The 19287-nt window shown below is 37.5% G+C and overlaps 1 protein-coding gene across 1 annotated transcript in view; it reads right to left on the bottom strand.

The window, feature by feature from the left end:
- DNAJC24 (DnaJ (Hsp40) homolog, subfamily C, member 24) overlaps positions 1 to 19287 on the bottom strand; it is a 61982-nt gene that overhangs the window by 3263 nt on the left and 39432 nt on the right. The window contains exon 3 of the mRNA XM_006864908.1: positions 3760 to 3828. Within this exon, the coding sequence (XP_006864970.1) occupies positions 3760 to 3828 (69 nt within the window). The remainder of the gene's footprint in view (positions 1 to 3759; positions 3829 to 19287) is intronic.

Below are 19287 nucleotides of genomic sequence, written 5' to 3'. Positions count from 1 at the left end.
GATAGATAGATAGATAGATAGATAGATAGATAGATAGATAGATAGATAGATAGATAGATTTGTACTGTTGAGTAGGGTCTAACTCATAGCAACGGTGCACAAGGTTTCCAAGTAGCAGCTGGTGAGTTTGAACTGCCAACCTTGTGGTTCAAACCTACATTATGGTTCAGTGCTTTATCCCACAAGGCCAATTTCAAAGTGAATTGTTTTATTATTTACTTATCTAAAAATATATATTCTAACTTACGATGTTCTTGAATTAAATCTCCCCCTGGTGCTTTTTACCACCTCACTGAACACTGAGAAACAATCTGAAGTGACAAGTCCTATAGATGATGCAGGGATACATACCATGAACTGCTCTGGAGTTTTGTCACAGATGATTCCAAATGCTAATGCTCACTAAAAACTCACATCTTGTTGAAATGTCTTAATAGTATTCTATCACCATGCCTTTATAAATTAATACTGTAACATAAAGCATCATTTTAAATACAGTGAATGGAAACCAAATTGACTACTGTGTAATGAATGCACTAACTGTAAGGGAAAGGCTTACTTCAGTCTCTAAATAGATCTTCACATACACCTTTTTTAAGCAAATAAAATGCCTCACTTCATACCCTCTCTTCATCCAGCAGATTGAGTGTGATTATATGTATCATGTAGTGTTTTAGCAACGATTCTGTTCTGAGTCTTTCTCTTCCAAGGCTATTCTCAAACAAACCCTGAAATTATCTTCAAGTTTTTATTTGCCCAGTTGATCACACTTTTTATTTTACGTCAAATGCCAATACTGTTTTTTTCAATTGAAATATTTTTATTTTAAAACTTAATGTGAATGGTTATAAATAGTCCTGTCAAAATAATGGCTTTATGTTGTTGCTTTAAATAGGACATCCTGGAATCCTGGTGTGGTGCTACAGGATACGCACTAGACTATAAACTGCAAAGTTGGGTTCAAACCCACCAGCCACTCCTCAGAAACGTTATACAGGGTAGCTATAAGTTGGAACCGACTCAATAGCCCTTAACAAAAACAACAAAGGACATCCTACAGCACTCCTCTATGCACTGAGCTGCTAGCCATAAGATTAGCAGTTCAAATCTACCAGTTGTTCCACGGGAATAAATGAGGCTTTCTGCTCCCATGAAGTTTTTGGTTTTTTTTAATGTTTTATTGTGAATTATATGATAGTTTACATGGGAGAACTTTTTTACATTCATTCCATCGTATATCATCTCATTGCCATGGTTCCAATCCCCTCCATGTATCCCATGAGGATTTTGTTGTTTTTAGTGCCTTTGAGTCCATTCCAACTCATAGTAACCCTGTATAGGGTTTCCAAGGATTGGCTGGTGAGCTTGAGGTTCAAACTGACCTTGCAGTCCAGTGCATTAACCCACAGCGCCACACCAGGACTACCCATAAAGACTTACAGCCTAGGAAACCCTGTATACAGAGTTACTAGGAATCGAAACCAATTCCACTATACACATCACCATCAACATTCTATTAACAATGTAGCTGTTTAATATTGATTAACTTGCCTAGGTCAGGATTCTTTTAGCTTCTTTCCTATCAAGTTTACTGCAGGAAGTAGCAAGTACAACACCACATTTATGATAACTTGATTTCATGCTATACATTTTCTTCAATATCTTGGCATTTTCACTTCTATCTGAAAGCTCATATATTTATTTATTGGCTGAAGAGATGCTTGAACTACCACTAATCCATATTTACCATTTATGATAAAATCATTTAATTATAAAAACTACAGTTTTCACTATCACCATGTCTTTAGGAATCACTGCTTCCTAGAAACAAAATATATGAGCTTGACCAACCAGGGCTTCCAAATGACACAGTAATTGCTCTCATAAATAAGGGCTGTATATGTCCTGCTATGAAAATATAGGATAAACACTATACTGCTAACCAGAAGGTCGGCAGTTCAAATGCATCAACCACTCCATGGAAACCCTATGCAGAGTCACTAAGAGTTGGAAGCAACTTGATGGCACTTAACACCAATGCACTGCATGGTAACTAAGTCTGCCTGTATATTCACCTGAGTAAGAAACACCTGTGCCCTGCTCCAAGCTGGTGAAACACCATGCTGCTGTCAGTGTGTGCTGCCCTCCAGAATCCTGCCTGTCGTCTTATCTCCTGCATCAGGCTCCTGAAACTGTCCAGAAGGACTGTAGCAGGGCTTTGTAGAGCAACACACATTCAAGGCAGTGTTGTCAGCCACTGTATTTGAGCAGGATACAACTGCTTGTTTCCTGTTGTTATTAAATGTTGTCGAAAAGGTTCTGACTCATAGTGACCCTGAATAGGGTTTCCGAGACTATAAAACTTTTCGGGAGCAGAAAGCCTCATCTTTCTCCCACGGAACGGCTAGTGGACTCAAACCGCCTACCTTGTGGTTCGCAGTCCAGTACTTATTGTACAGAAACACCAAGCTCCATTTATTTCCTACATGGGTCAAAACAGCATGGACAACAGATCCGGTTGCTGTGCAATGTGTACAAAGCCCTTGTTTATGACGACAATTAATGAAAATAATTGAAATTGATTGGAGGCTGGTCTGTCTAATAAGACAACATATGCTATTGACAAAGTAACATAACAGTATTTTCAGAAACTAGGTGGGCAGGTCTCCCAGTCTCAATGATAAATCATGTTCTAGTTTGTCCCCTCCACGGACCAGCAGTGAAAGTCTGTATCACTGGTGGATTATATTTGCTTTGATGTTTTCTATATTCACTGTAATAACTCTCCCTCCTTATGGTGATGAAACTATCACCACCACTGGGAACATCAATTACGCAAAACCATCAAATCTTCCAATTATTCACTGCAAATAAGAATTCCCACTCTAGAATTTCAGACTACTGCCATAAGCAAAAACATGATTCCCCTTCTAAGTCAATATGGCTTGTCACCCAACTTCCTAGTAGCACCAGAATTTATAAATTTCCCATTAAAAAACAGTCCTATAAGCTTGGTTTCAGGAAGGATGCTCTATCTCATCATTGATGATGTTGTGATGTCAAGTCAGTCCCGACTCATGGTGACCCTGTATAGGATTTCCGAGAGCCGACCTAGCTTAGCAATCCAATGCTTATGCTAGCTACAGTGCTATTCATTATCACTATAAAAAGTTTTTATAAAACCTCTAGGGTATTCATAGTCCAGGTGGAATAATAAAGCTATGGACAAAAAATACATATATAAAATCTAAGGACATAAAATTTCCTTAATTTTCCTAGAGAAAGATGTGGTACTTATGGCTTCCATTTAGAAATGTTTATGTTCCCAATTTAATGATATTAGATAACCAGAGAAGTTTAAGAAATTATCATAAGAACTGGGAAATAGAAGTGACTTTAAATTTTAAAAGTTTTAGTCATCACAAAGGAAAAAAGACATGACTTCATAAGCCAAGTAATGACAGATCATTAATTTCCTCTGAGAAATAAAAAGGGTGAAAAATCAAACATCCAAGTACAATTTTATACCCTAACAGTCTGATTCCATATAAAGAGAAAATGAACAAAAATTCTAATAAGAATTCATCTCAATTGTCAAGAAAAAATGATCACCTTTGAATTTATATTGTTACACAGAGCAATGCACAAACCATAATACTATTTAAAAATATATATCTTATTTACCTAATATCTAATTTTCTTACTCAAGATCCCTAATATTTGTCTTCACTGTAGTAAAGCAAAAAATAAAAGTCCAACCTTTATTCCAGGACATTTCTTCAAGATACACTTTTGCATCTATTGGTCCAATATTTCTTAGATCGTCATCTGTAAAATACAAAATCAGACACTTAGTTTTTATACTTTAATCATAACAATGAAGAATGCTGAAAATGCAGCTCTAGCCTGGTTCCTACAATTCTAATACACCTACCAGTGACAAACCTGAGCTCACAACTTTTGACAACTATTTTTCAGGAAAAGGACATTTTTTTTCTCTCGATATATGTAGGCAAGGCAGCAGTTTAGAGTTGGGTAAAAATAACTAACTGAACCTTAGTTGGAATGTTTTACTAGTTTCTAGGTGCCTCAGTGTTCTCATCTTTTAAAACAGGAATTCTCTCTTCCTCATCTATACTTCAGGAAGATGTTCTTCAAATTAAATGAGATTACGCTAAAAGTGCTTTGGAGAAGAAAGCTCTACCCAAATGTTAGAAGGTATCAGTCATCTGATTTTTAATTGCTTGAAAAAGAATGGTTAAGTTCCATTGCTATTTTCTGGGCCACAGTTTTTCCTAGAGATGGAAGGTCCAAAGAAGCATGGAATCCAATCTGAATCCAGTGTCCACGTAGTATAAACATACACTTTGGGATAAATAAAACAGCTACAGATATCAAGCACTGGCCTTTGTTTTTAATAGACATACACTTCCTGAATATGTGAAGTGTTCCTCTAAAGTCAATGCTTAAAAAGGAAGTACTCAAACCCACCCACTACCCCAAGGAAACTGTCTTTAGCTGTCTCACTAGTCTCTTATTCACTTGCTGAGAATGCATCCCTTTGTTCCCTTGTGTGAATGCCTACAATTTAATTATATTTAATAAGTGCCTGTTCAAAACTTATTGGTGAGTTAGACAATTTTATAACAGATGAAAGATTATACAATATTTTGAACTCACCATGATTTTCTATTAAGGTATGTCAAATATTATATCACTTCATTTTTCACTGGGTACCAACAGTCTGTTAGACCTCCCCCAATCCAAAAATAATATAGAACTTGCCCAGTGGTCACATGTAGTTTTTTCATGTCTGTAGGCTCACTGAAGAGCTTATGCAGAATGGATCAGAATGGAACAAAGCAAGTTCCACATTCTATATGAAGTCTAGCTGGCTATATGTTGTTATTCATTTAAACAAAACATTCTACTTAGAAGTCTCGGATGGAGAAATGAATTTTACTATGTATTTAAATTTCTTATTCATCTTATTAGTTATGTCAGAAGGACCAGGGGAGTGAGTTTGAATAAGGAGGTGAAACGCTGGTTTAGATTTGAAGAGTGGCAACCAATTGGCACTTAACAGCTCGTATTTATGACAAAAACCAGTATCATCAACTACCGTTCAAACTCTCTGTAGGTCAGGCTACCTTAAGAATATCACAAGCACTTCTGTAAATAGTTAAAGCAAATTATAAAAGTGAGATAACAAGACTAGTAAGACTTAATCTAAACTATCCTGGTCACCTTATAGAACATTAATTGTACTAAAAGACAACCAATTTATTATATCCATTTGCCATTTTTATTTTTAAATAATGAGAACTTAGTTGGCAGTGCCTGGTGTGGCGCTGTGGATTAATGTGCAGGACTGCAAAGTTGGTTTGAACCGCAAGGTAAGCAGTTCAAGTTCACCAGCTGCTCTTTGGAAACCCTATACAGAGTCGCTATGGTTTGGAGCTGACTCGATGGCACTTAACAACAACTGGCAAATATAACTGTCAACCAAGTCAGATTCTTACTGTTCCTTGGAAAGCTACTGTTATTCCTTAGTTACTGTAACAGCCTGTAATCCTTTCTATTATTCTGCCTACTCCAAAAAAAAGGTAATTTTAGCATTTTTATAATGTTTTCCTCTTTATCTATTAGAAACCCTATACAGGGTCACTATGAGTCGGAGCTGACTCAATGGCACTTAACAACACCATAGGACCTTTAAAAGAGTAACTCTGGTATGGCGCTGTGGGTTAATGCGTCAGACTGCAAAGCCATTTGAATTGCAAGGCTGGCGATTCAAGCTCACCAACTGCTCCTTGGAAACCCTATACAGGGTCACTATGGGTCAGAATCGACTTGGAGGCGTTTAACAACCACCACCTGGTTTTTGGTGAAAACATCAGTTTAGACCCTATTTCCTTATAAATGTTGCTGTTAAGTGCTGACCAGGGTTTCTGAGGAACAGCTAGTGGTCTGAGCCTCCAATATTGCAGTTAGCAGTTCAGTGCTTATTGTACGGTACCACACTGAGACTCTTCCTGGTAAATACATTATACTGGAGTACGTCCACATTCTATAACTTGTGTCTAAAATTTATAAATTGACCTGAGTATACAATACAGTGTGCACAGTCTAAATTTCTGTGGGATTCTGGTTTTAAAAGTCAACTTCTGACACAAAACAGAGCATACTTTATGAGTCTCCATAGATGAAATGTAACTGGCAATTCTACTCTGGAATGGCATAAATGGGGGTAGGGTGAAGGAGGAACTGAAAGGACTCACAAGGGGCCTCTAGGATGTGAATTAAATGGGTGTGTACACATGATCTGAGAACTTCTCTCTCTGTATATTACACCTCAATCAGGAGTTTTAAAAGACAGCACCTGAGACTCTAATGGTTACAATTGTTGTTTTTATTAAGTGTTGCTACGTCAGTTCCAATTCCTAGTGATCCTATATAGGTGTTCCAAGAAGGAAGGAAAGAAAAGTTAGGGGGAAAGAATGAGTCTCATGAGAAAATGTATATTCTCTGAAAGGAAGGTAATCTAACAACTTCTGAAAAAAGGCTAGGGTGATTAACTCTTGGGAAAATTGAGTCCCTGGAGGACTGTATAATGAGCGGGGAGGAGGGGTACATACAAGTAAAAGGTGAATCTAAATGCAGGGTGGGGGGACGACCAAGATCCTTTGTTGAAAGACAGGTGTCCAGGGAATGCGGCAACAGAAACCCTCTCACCCCCCTATTACAAGGAAGGAACACAAACAAATCAATGTGGCATCCCCCCCACCCCTTTCTTTCTGTTTAAACAATGATCTCTGCTTGTCCACTATTGTGGTTATAATTAGAAAACTCAGTTCTTCTCTACCCCCTAAAGTAATCACACTAACCCTGTAATTAGCTTTGATAATTGTCTAGAATCAGGCATGGAATCTGCAAAACAGGTAAGTTAGTTTTCTCTTCTAGTATTACATATTATACATATTTTTTATCATTACAATGAAATGTTATCTACAGGTGTCTGAAAATGCAAAACCTATCTTAAGAGTTCTCCTGTTAGAAAATGACACCACTAAGTACGTTGAGAAAGCATAAACTGACTTAGAAAGTGACTTCATTAAATGAAAAAATCCAAGATTTTAAATCTTGAATCTTACCTACAAAATGGTAATAACTATACCAAACAAACAGAAAACAGCCGTTTGGAAAGAAAAGGCATTGTATGGCATCTGACGTGCTCCAACTTGAGTCCAATGATGCTCCATGAACTCCTGATTCTTTTGAAGTGAGTGGTCTCACATTTTCCTAAGGTATCTGGGAACATAAAGGTCTGTTCACACCCTGTACTGTAAATACAACTTCACCAAATATGAAGGCAAGAGAAACTCTCCCAAATTTGCTTACATATATATAGAAAGCAGTGCATGAGAGTTGATGAAAGATTCCAGAGGAAGAGAATGATAAAATCAAGTAATTTATGTGGTTAAGTTGAAAAAAATCTTTCAATCTTTAGAAGTATCGGCCCTTGTGACCTTGTGCTCTATTGGATTTGTCTGACAACAAGAGGTGAAAGAATTCTGTGGCTCCATTGTCTCAACCAGAGGATCTAAGAAAACACTGGCAGGACTCATCAGAAAGGTTTATGAGCCTGCAATTCAAAGAGATTAAAAGGAAAATCTACTGAGATTCTTTCACACTGAAGAATAACATTAAATAACTATTAGCAGCTTGGTTCAGTAAAGCTTACTAGAGCTCTCGCTGGGTCATTCACATCTTTCTAAAAGAGGAAAGGTTTTTTTCAGCTCCATTTGGGAATCAATAAATATTTCTTACTCCTTACAAGACAATAGAATTCCAGTCTTTTTAAACTTCCTCCTAATGATAGTACAATTCCTAAACCAACTCTTTGTTTGCTGCTTAAATAATTACACTTCCTAATCCCAGGAAACCCTTTCTAACTGTAGCTGCAATTCCAAAATAATTAAAAAAAAAAAAAACTTTAAAAAGCAACCAAAAAAAAAAAAGAGGAAAGGAAAACTGAACTGTATTCACTGTAGCTGAGCTATCTAAGTCTCATTAAATCCAACACTGTCAGAAAGATGGGAGTCCACCTGCAGCTGTGCTGAGACTCTTCGTGAGCAGCAGACACGTTAGTCAAGAGATCGATAAATCCCCAGAAGGCTCACATTTAGTACTCAGTCCACTCAAGCTATTTTTAGCTAAATAGAATAGAAGCTGTTTCAGATGCTTAACGTTTATTTCAAACTTAAAGAAAGTAGGAAAGAGGAGTGGTTTCTTTCAGCTCGACCTCAGTACCTTGCTGCTTTAAAACCAAAGAATTTAAACAATCACTACATTTTCAGAAACCATCCTATGATTCATAATAAAATTTTTCATGAGAAGTTACTTGAAAATAATAATTCGCCTCCTCTTTTAACATGTCTGTCCTTTAAAATTTAAGAGATTCAAAATAAGGGATCATTTTACTTGAAACTTCTTCATTAAATCACTGTTGTTGTGGAGTGCCATCAAGTCAATAGAGATTCATAACGATCCTGGATAGGGTTTCCAAGGAGCTGCAGGTGGGTTTGAACCACAGACCTTACAGTTAACAGTCCAGTGCTTATTCTACAATGCCATACCAGGACTCTCAATAGACCATAAAGCCCTGTAATCCTCTCCTAGATGAAACTAAAGAGTCAGAATTACACTGCCCATAATTGAAGAAAAAAAACAATTTGTAGTGTAAGTATGAATTTAAGTAAGACTCAGGAACTTTTATAAACTGCGTATGAACCAAATGAAACTCCAGAAATTGAATGAATTCCCTTTAACTATGAACAGGGAGAACAGTTACAACAGTAGGCCTGGCTCCTCATACTGATAAAAAAAAAAAAAGCTGTGAAGAAAAAAAAAACATGAAGCCCTCTCATATTTGGGACCTAAAAAAATAGTATAATGTACACAATGGGCTGAAAACCTAGGAGCCCAGCACAGAGACTGAGAGTCAGAGACAATAGCTTTGAATTACCATATGACTTTAGTCAAATTACTGAACCAATCTGAGCCTTAGATTCTTTGTCTTAAAATTAGATATTAATACCTTCCTTAAAAGGTTCAATATTGTTAAGCAATACTGAAAAGAGTATTACCACATTCCTAGAGCTCAATAGGAGTCCTAGTGTGGCGCTGTGGGTAAATGCACTGGACTGCAAGTCAAGTTTGAAACACAAGGTTGGTGGCTCAAGCTTACCAGCTGCTTCTTGGAAACCCTATACAGGGTCACTATGGGTCAGAACCAACTCCATGGCACTTCACAACAACAACAAGAGCTCACTAAATGGCAGCTATTGAACAGCTGGAGTCCTGGTGTGACGCTGGGATAATGCACTGGGCTGCAAGGTCCATTTGAACCACAAAGTCAGTACTTCACATCTACCAGCTGCTTCTTGGAAACTCTATGCAGGGTCGTTATGACTTGGAACCAAATCGACAGCACTTAACAACAACATTTAACAGTTGTTATCCCATAATGTTTGTATGACCTGAATATGTTATTACTGTTACGTGCCATCGAGTTGTTTCCAAACTACAGCAACCCTAAACACAACAGAATGAAAGACTATACCATATCCTGCACCATCATTCACAACTACTGCTATGCTTGAGCCCACTGCTGCTGCCACTGGGCCAATCCATCTTGTTGGGGGTCTCACTCTTTTTCACTGACCCTCCACTTTACCAAGCAGGATGTCCTTCTCCAGGGACTGGTCCCTAAGGATAATATGTCCGGAATATGAGAGACGAAATCTTGGCTTCTGAGAAGAATGCTGGTAGCACAGTATTTACAAGTCAGGCTGCTAATCTCAAAGTCAGCAGTTCAAAACTACCAGCAGTTCCGTGAGAGAAAGATAGGCTTTCAGCTCCTGTAAAGATTTACAGCCTAGGAAACCTTATACAGGATCAGTATGAGTCAGAACCGACTCCACATCACATCACCACCAAGGAGAATTCTGGTTGTACTTCTTCCAACAGACTGCTTTATTCTTCTGTATCATGGTACTTTAATAGTCCCCTCCAACACCATAACTCAAATTCATCAATTCTTCTATGGTCTTCCTTATTCACTGTCCAACTTGCACATGCATATGAGGTTATTGAAAATACCATGACTTGGGTCACATCTTAGTCCTCAAGCTGACATAGTTGTTCTTCAACACTTCAAAAAGGTATTGTGCAGCAGATTTGCCTAATGCAATACGTCATTTGATTTCTTGACTACTGCTTCTATGAAAGTTGTTTACTAGGTACAGTGGTGAGGATTTTGGTTTTCTTTATATTTAAATGCAAGGCATACCAAAGGCTATGGTCTTTGATCTTCATCAGTAAGTATTTGAAGTTTTCTTCACTTTCAGCAAAGCAATGTTGTATCATTTGCCTATTACAGGTTGTTAGTTTGTCTTCCTCCTATCCTGATGCCATGTTTTTCCTCATACAAACCAGCTTTTTGGATTTTATGCTCAACATACAGGTTGAATAAGTATGGTGAAACAAAACAACCCTGGCTCACACCTTTCCTAATTTTAAACCATTCAGTGTTCCCTTGTTCTGTTCAAACAACTGCCTCATGGTCTACGTACAGGTTCCTCATAAGCACAGTTAAGAGTTCCAGAATACTCATTATACAATGTTGTCCATAGCTTGTCATGATCCACCCAATCGAAAACCTTTGTGTAATCAGTAAACTACAGGTAAACATCTTTCTAGTATTCTCTGCTTTCAGCCAAGATCCATCAGACATCAGCAATGATATCCTTCATTCCACGTCCTCTTCTGAATCTAGCTTGAACCTCTGGAAATTCTGTCAACATATAGTTGCAACCATTTTTGCATTATCTTTAGCAAGATTTTGCTTGCATGTGATATTAATGATATTGTCTGATGATTTCTGCATTCCGTTGGGTCAATTCTCCTTGTAATGGGAACAAATATGGATCTGTTTCAGTCAGTTGACCAGGTAGTTGTCTTCCAAATTTCTTGGCATACATGAGTGAGTGCCTCCAGTACTTCATCAATTTGTCTACAGATTTCAATTCATATTCAATCATTTCTGGAGTCTTGTTCTTTGCGAATTCCTTCAGTGCACCTTGGACTTCTTTCAGTATCACTGGCTCTTGATCATATACAACCTCTTGGAATGGTTGAATATAGGCCATTTCTTTTTGGTACAGTGACTCTGTATATTCCTTCCACTTTCTTTAGATGCTTTCTGTATCGTTCAATATTTTCTCCATATAATCCTTTAATATTGCAAGCTCAGGCTTGAATTTTTTCTTCAGTTCCCTCAGTTTGAGAAATGCTGAGCATGTTCCTCTTTTCGTTCTCTAACTCCATATTTAGTTACATTTGAATTTGCACATTTCATTATAAGATATAATATTTGTCTTCTTGAGCTGGCCTTTGAAATTTTATGTCCAGCTCTTTTACCTCCTCATTTCTTCCATTTGCTTTAGCATCTCTACACTGGAAAGCAAATTTCAGGGGTTCTTCTGACATCCATTAGGTCTTTTCCTTCTTTTTTTTCTTCTTAATGAACTTTTGCTTTTTTCCTGTATGATGTTCTTGATGCCATCAACACAAGCCTTCTCATGTTCGTTCTTGAGTGTCTAAAGCATCAAATTTGTTCTTGAGTGGTCTCTAATTTCAGGTGAGATATGTTTAGTTTGGCTTTCGTGCACTTGTTTTCATTTTCTTTAACTTTAACCTGAACTTGCATATGAGCAATTGATATCTATTCCACAGTCTGTCCCTGGCCTTGTTTTGGCTGATGACATGGAGCTTTCTACTGTCTCCTCCCACAAATGTCGTCAACTTGACTTCTGTGTATTCTATCTGGTGAGGTCTAGGTGCCTTTTATGTTGTTTAAAAAAAAAAAAAATCCATGAAGCTGTCATTGATTGGTCTTGCAAAATTCTATCACGCTATTTCCAGCATCATTTCTATCACTAAGGCCGCATTTCCTTCCTCTTTGTTTCCAATGTTTGCATTCCAATCTCCAGTAATTATCAGTACATCTTAACTGCATATTTAATCAATTTCAGACTGAAAAATTGGTAGAATGTTTCAGTTTCATCATCACTGGCTTTAGTGGTTGCTGCATAAATCTGAAAAACAGTAGTTTTAACTGGTCCTCCTTGTAGAGGAATGGATATTATCCTATACGTTGTACTTCAAGACAGATCTGGGTATGTTCTTTTTGATGATGAATGCAACTCCATTCCTCTTCAATTTGTCTTTCCCAGCATAGTAAACCATGTGATTGTCAGATTCAAAATGGTCAATAACCAGTCCATTTCAGCTAACTAATGCCTAGGATGAAGTCCTGGTGTGGTGCTGGGGGTTAATGCAACTGCAGTCAGTTTGAACTGCAAGGTCAGTGGTTCAAGCTCATCAGCTGCTCTTCCTCGAAGACAATTAACAACAACAACAATGCCTAGGATATCAATGTTTATGCGTTCCATTTCATTGTTGAGCATTTCCAATTTTCCAAGATTCATACTTAGTGTATTCCATGTCCTGATTATTAATGGATGTTTACAGCTGTTTCTCTTTATTTTGAGTTGTGCCTGATCAGCAAATGAAAAGTCCTGAGGGCTTTGCTACATTTGCATAATCATGGTCAACTCCACTTTGAAGAGGCAGCTCCTCCCCAATCGCATTTTGTGTGCCTTCCAACCTGAGGGGCTCCAGCACTGCAGAGTATCTGACAAAATACTTTGATGCTCTTCATCATGCTTCAATATTCAATATTCTGGTGCTGACACTGTTCTACTGCTAACTCATTAGGTTTTCAATGACTAAATAGTCAGATTTAGGCTGTCTCCTCTTTTCCCTAGTCTAGCTTCATCTGGAAGCTCAGCTGAAACCTATCCACCATGGGTGGCCTTGCTGGTATTAACAATACCCATGGCATAGCTGCTAGAATCACAGCAACAAGCAAGCCATCACAGTACAACTAACAGACAGACTGGGGTAGAAACCCTCATCCTCCTGCAAAGCAGCTGGTAGATTCAAACTGCCAAGCTTGCTGTCAGCAGCCCAGCTCATAATCCACTGATACCAGCATCCCTTATACCAGAATTACAAATATAATATTGCCCATAGGTTTTCAAAAAAATTTGAAACAGTCAGTTTTCACTCAAAATCACCGTGAATGAAGCCTCTGAAAATACATTTTAATTGCAAAGAATTTATTTGCATCAAGTAATAAATTAGTAGTCACCATTTTTTGTAATACATAAATGGGAAGAGGAGGGCCCTCATGGCACGTTTTATCTATTTTCCTTCCTCTCCCTCTGATGAAAATGCCAGTCCCCAACTGTCTCTATGGATTTTCTGAATCATTTTACTAGCTTAATTCTCCCAGAAACATCACCAAAAAAAACAAACTCCAGATTTTACATTTTACCTGAAGCAAGGTTTCACAAGCAATCTGAAATTCTTAAAATCCACTGAAAATACTGACATGCTATAAATGTAATTCTGATCTTATGAATTCAAGTATTTGTAAGGTTCTATTTTATATAATTATCTAATTTTATACACTATCCAATTTATACACTACCAATTAGCCTTTAGAGATTATTCCTAACTAAACAATCTAAGTTCATATTATCTACATTTAAAAGAATATTATTTTCCTAGAATCTTATGTAGTTAATCAACCTTTGACATCAACATGCCTTTCAGAAAGGATTCTTATTTTAAGATTAAGAAATTACGCACTGACTCTGTTGTCTTACACATAAATGTTGGTGGAGTTTTAATATGTTTTTCATTTGATCCTAAATTTATATACTTAGCTCTCATCCTCAAATAGTTATCCTAATAAAGGGAGAAAGTGAACTGCATAATACAACACAAGAAATAATCTTTTGTATCTAGCTATGGGAGTAGTTGGTCAATACACACACTTCACAATGACTGACACACCCTCTTCTGAGCCAGTCTGTTTTGGGACAAGTATTTGGTCAAGCAAGCAGATCAGGCGTGGAGAATATCCAGCGCACAAGCCATATTGTTGTTGTTGTTGTTGTTAAGTGCCGTCGAGTCGGTTCCGATCCATAGCTACACTGAATAGGGTTTCTGAAGCTGTAAATCTTTACGGGAGCAAAAAGCCTCATCTTTCTCCCGCGGAGCAGCTGGTAGTTTCCAACTGCTGACCTTGCGGTTTGCAGCCCAATTCGTAACCACTACGTTACGAGAGACATCACTAGGGGTGAATTAACTAAATGTTTGACCAAATATAACAGGCTAATTTTTAAATTGATAATTTTGGATGGCCCATGAATAATGTTATAAATTTTGGCAGAAAAAAAGGTTCCCCACCCCTGATGTAGGTGAAAAAGCCACATTACAAAATAAATCCCTAACAGAAACAAGATACACCTTAATACAGTTAAGTCCTCAAGTTAAGGAAATCCAACTTAGGCATAACTTGTACTTACAACTTAAACGTGAAAAATTGAACAGCCATACAGCCTACTGGATTAGATTTTGAGTTAAACACAATAGTTCATAATAAGGAATGCACATACTACATTGAAGAATATGGAAGTTACCATGGAATGCCAGAAGAACAAACAGGTCTATGTTGGATTAAGCACAGCTAGAGTGCTCCTCAGAAGCCAGAATTGTAAGATTTCGTCTCTCATGTTGTTGTTAAGTGTCTTAAAGTCAGTTCCGACCCATAGTGACCCAGTACAGGGTTTCTAAGGATCAACTAGGAAGCTTGAACTACCAATACCAACCTTGTGGTTCAAACAGACTTCGCAGTCCAGTGCATTAACTGACAGCACACCACCAGAACTTCTTGTCTCTCACCAGTCCCTGGAGACCGCCATTATGCTTGGTAAACGAGCGTCAGTGAAAAAGGAAGATCCCCAGTGAGATGAATTAGCTCACTGGGCAGCAATGGGCTCAAGCGTAGCAACGATTTCCAGGCCGGTACAGACTGGGCAGTGTTTTGTTCTGTTGTGCACAGGGTATCTTATGAGTTGGGACCATCTCAATGACACCTAACAACAACATACTACTTTGTGATGTTTGTCACCTCTTGGCTTCATGGGTGTGCTCGCTCAAAAAGAAGGAGAATGCTGTCTGTCTTGTTAAATAGGACCAAGCTGCTGGTAACACTGTTTAGTGTGTTATTTTGTGCATTTGGCATAAAATTTCCTCTTATTTAACTTCAAAGTTTAATTTTATGTAAATGATGGTGATGGGTATTAATGCAAAAGAAAATGATCACAGCTGAAAATAAAGTGGAAACAATAAAGCAACTGGAAACAGGTAAAACACCACCAGTCACTGGAAAAGTATCAGTCTATAGTCGGTCAACAATTGGAAAAATTTTAAAAAGGATAAAGGAAAAATAATGGAGGAGCATGTAAAAAGCTCTGCCTCACTGAAAGCTACGATTATTAATAAGCAATGCAGGGCTTAATTACTGAAATGGAAACTATTGATGATTTGGTTTGAGGATCAAAATCAGCTTATTAGCCGTAATTTAGGGTAAGAAAAGGCTCTCAGTCTTTTCAATGATTTAAAAGCTGTGTAGTAAGTGAAGAATTTGATGAATAGTTTGTTATGTGCAGGGATTGGTTCAATGATCTCATTTGTTAGATGCTGCTGAGTTGGTTCCAATTCATAGTATGTTCTAGATAGGCAGGAGACTGGCTTTTGCAGAATATGTCCTTTTGGCCTTCACAGACTGGCTAAAAGGGCTTTGTAACATTTTCCCAAGCAGTCAGAGGCCAAGGGGCCACACAGCTGAGAAGTCAAAGACAAGAGTGAGATGTGCCTGCAGTATGGCAGACAAGAGGCACTCCTGACTGGAGAATTGTTAAGTCCTGAGTTGCATCTTGATCCTGAATTTTAACCTGTTCACTTCTCTAACAAATCCCATAGTCGTGCGTATTGTTAGGAGTTCTGTGTGGCCACTGCAAGGATTGTTGAACCCAGATGTGAAGCAGAAGGTGCTGTGGGAGGGGTCCTTGGTGTCAGAATAGGGTAAAGAAGGTTGTAAGATAGAAGTATGTCTGACCTCCACTTCATATGACTTGGCCTTGGGCTGATTTTGAGTTTGATTCTCCTTCCCCCTTGTGAAGCTACAGCAGATCTGACGTGGGTCCCACAAGGCTTTTGTACCAAACATGATGACCTCCTTCTCCAGGGACTTGTCCTTCCAGCTTTCACATGCTCATGAAGCTACTGAAAATACCATGGCTTGGTACAGGTGCATCTTAGTCCTCAAACTGACATCTTTGTTCTTGAACACTTCACAGAGATCTTAGGCAGCTTTGCCCAAGTAACATGTAGTTTCATTTCTTGGCTGCTTACTCCATGAGTGCTGACTGTGGATCCAAGCAACTAATATTTTCTCTGTTTATCATGAGGTTATTTACTGGTCCAGTGGTAAGGATTTTTTTTTTTTAGATGAGGTGCAATCTTCATCAGTATTTTAAATCCTCGTTGTTTCAGCAAGCAAGGTTGTATCATCTGCATATTGCAGGTTGTTCATAAGTCTTCCTTCATTACTAATGCCACGGCTTCATTTCATCTAGCTTCTCAGATTATTTGTTCAACATACAAATTGAATACATATATAGTGAAAGGATACAACCCTGAAAGGGTACACATCTTTCCTGATTTTAAACCATTCCTTGTAAGGGCAAATTTACATAATATTAAAGTGCAAGGTGGAGAAGCAAGTGCCCATGTAAGTGCTGTAACGTTCCTGAAATTTTGAAAAAATGAATGAGGAGGGAAGTTAATATTTTATTTAGACAAGGAGACTGGCCTATCTTGAAAATAAATGTTTTAAAGACCTACATTTCACAGGAGGAAGACAATGCTCCAAGGCAGAAGGCATCTAAGAATAAAGCTAATGTTATATCTTGGGGAAGTCCTGGTACGGAGCTGCAGGCTAAGAACTAGACTGCTAACCACAAGGTCAACAGTTCAAACCCACCGACTCCTTCTGAACCTACCAGCTGCTCCTCTGAAACCCTATGCAGGGTTACTGTGAGTCAGAACCAACTCGACAGCACTTAACAACAACAACAATAACAATGCATCTGGGAATTTCAAGCTCAAGGCTGTGTATCGCTCTGTTTGAATGTGTATCTGAGGGAAGTTCTTGTTTCTAATAATTTCTTCGGCTTAGGTTATAATTGCCATCTTGGAGGATTGGTTCTTGAATCATTTGGTCCCTTTGTTGAACATTATTGCTTGGCCATAAATATTCCTTTCAAGATTCTCCTTGTGCCTGATAACACACCCTGGACACTCAGCATTAGATGACTTTCATCCCAATGTAAAGATCATAGTTTTGGACCTCAACACTATACAGCTACTTCAGCCAATGGATCAATGATGTCATCAAAAATCATGCTCATCTCTGAAATGAAGTGAAACAGTCAAATATGAAAGGAATGTGGACCAAATAGTACCCCTTATTTATGCATATTTCCAGGGGTTTACAGCTGACAACATCACAAAAGCCAAACAAGCTGTAGTTGATACTGGTAATCAAATACGGTATGCTATCAGTGAAAATGTGGCTGTACTCCCAAATACATTTTATGAAGCAAACATAATCCTCATAGGAAAACCAGGCAAAGACATTACTAAAAAAGGACATTGAAAACAAATATTCCTCATGAACATAGATGCAACATTTCTCAACATAATCCTAGCCAATAGAATTCAACAAAATATTAAACACACACACACATATATATATATATATATATCACGACCAAGTGAGATTCATATCATGGATGCAAGGATGGTTCAATATTAACAAACGATCAAAATAATGGAAAAGAACAATATGATCATATAGATTGATGTAGAAAAGGTATGTGACAAAAATCCAACATCCCACTCAACAAAGTAGGAATAGTAAGGAAATTGCTCAATACAATTAGCAGCATATTTATAAATCCAGCAGCCAACATTACTCTCAATGAAGACAAGCTAAAAGAGGTCTTTCTGAACAGGAACCAGACAAGAATGCCCTTTATCATCACTCCTATTCAGTATTGCATTAGAAGTCTCAGCTAGAGCTATAACACAAGAAAGGGAAATGAGAAGCATCCAAAATAACAAAGAAGAACTAAAACTCTATTTGCAGATGATATGATTCTGTACATAAAAAAAAAATACCAATGGCCCACGCCAAGAAAATTATTTGAACTCATTGAAAGATTCAGGAAAGTGACAGGGAAAAAGATAATACTAGAAAAATTAATTGAATTCCTCTATGCTAATAAAGACAGCTCCGAAGAGAAAATTAGGAAAACTATGATTTATAATAGCAACCAAAAAGATTAAATATGTAAGAATAAATCTAACCAGACAAACAGAAGATATATACAAAGAAAAATACAAAGCACTACTACAAGAAACTAAAAGCAACTTACAAAAATGGAAGAGTACATCATGCTCATGGAAAGGAAGACTTAACGTTGTGAAAATGTCAACAAAAACCAAAGCAATGTATAGATATAATGCAATTCCAATCCAGATTCCATCATCATTCTTTAAAGAGAAGGAAAAGTTGATCACTAACTTTATATGACAAGGAAAAATACCTCAGATAAGCAAAACACTACTTAAGAAGAACAAGAACAACGTTGAAGGCCTCTCACTTTCTGATCTAAAAATTTACTACACAGTCACAGCGACCAAAACAGCCTGGTGCTGGCAAAACAAAACACACACAGATCAATCGAACAGAATTGAAAACCCAAAAGTAAATCCATCCACATACAGGCAGCTTATCTTTGACAAAGGGCCAAAACACATTAAATGGGGAAAACATCTCTTCAACAGATGGTGCTGGTAAAACTGGAAATTCATTTGCAGAAGAATAAAGTAAGCCCATATCTCACAATATATACAAAAACAAACTCAACATGGATTAAAAATCTAAATGTAAAACCTAGAACTATAAAAATCATCAATAAAAACTAGGGACAAACTTAGGTGTTCTAATACATGGCATAAATATACTGTCAAACATTACTAAAAACAAACAGTACAAGACAAAATAGATGTCTGGGCCCTCCTAAGACTTAGACACTTATATGCATTAAAAGATTTCACCAGAAGAGTAAAAAGGGAACCCAGAGACTGGGAAAACTTTTTTTGTAACAACATATCAGACAAGGGAATAATCTCTAAAATTTACAGAAAACTACAACACCTCTATAAGACAAAAAAAAA

Source organism: Chrysochloris asiatica, unplaced genomic scaffold, assembly GCF_000296735.1.
Source record: "Chrysochloris asiatica unplaced genomic scaffold, ChrAsi1.0 scaffold00072, whole genome shotgun sequence".
Lineage (NCBI taxonomy): Eukaryota > Metazoa > Chordata > Mammalia > Afrosoricida > Chrysochloridae > Chrysochloris > Chrysochloris asiatica.
The sequence above is the reverse complement of the archived record's forward strand: the minus strand, read 5'-3'. Positions and strand labels throughout refer to the sequence as shown.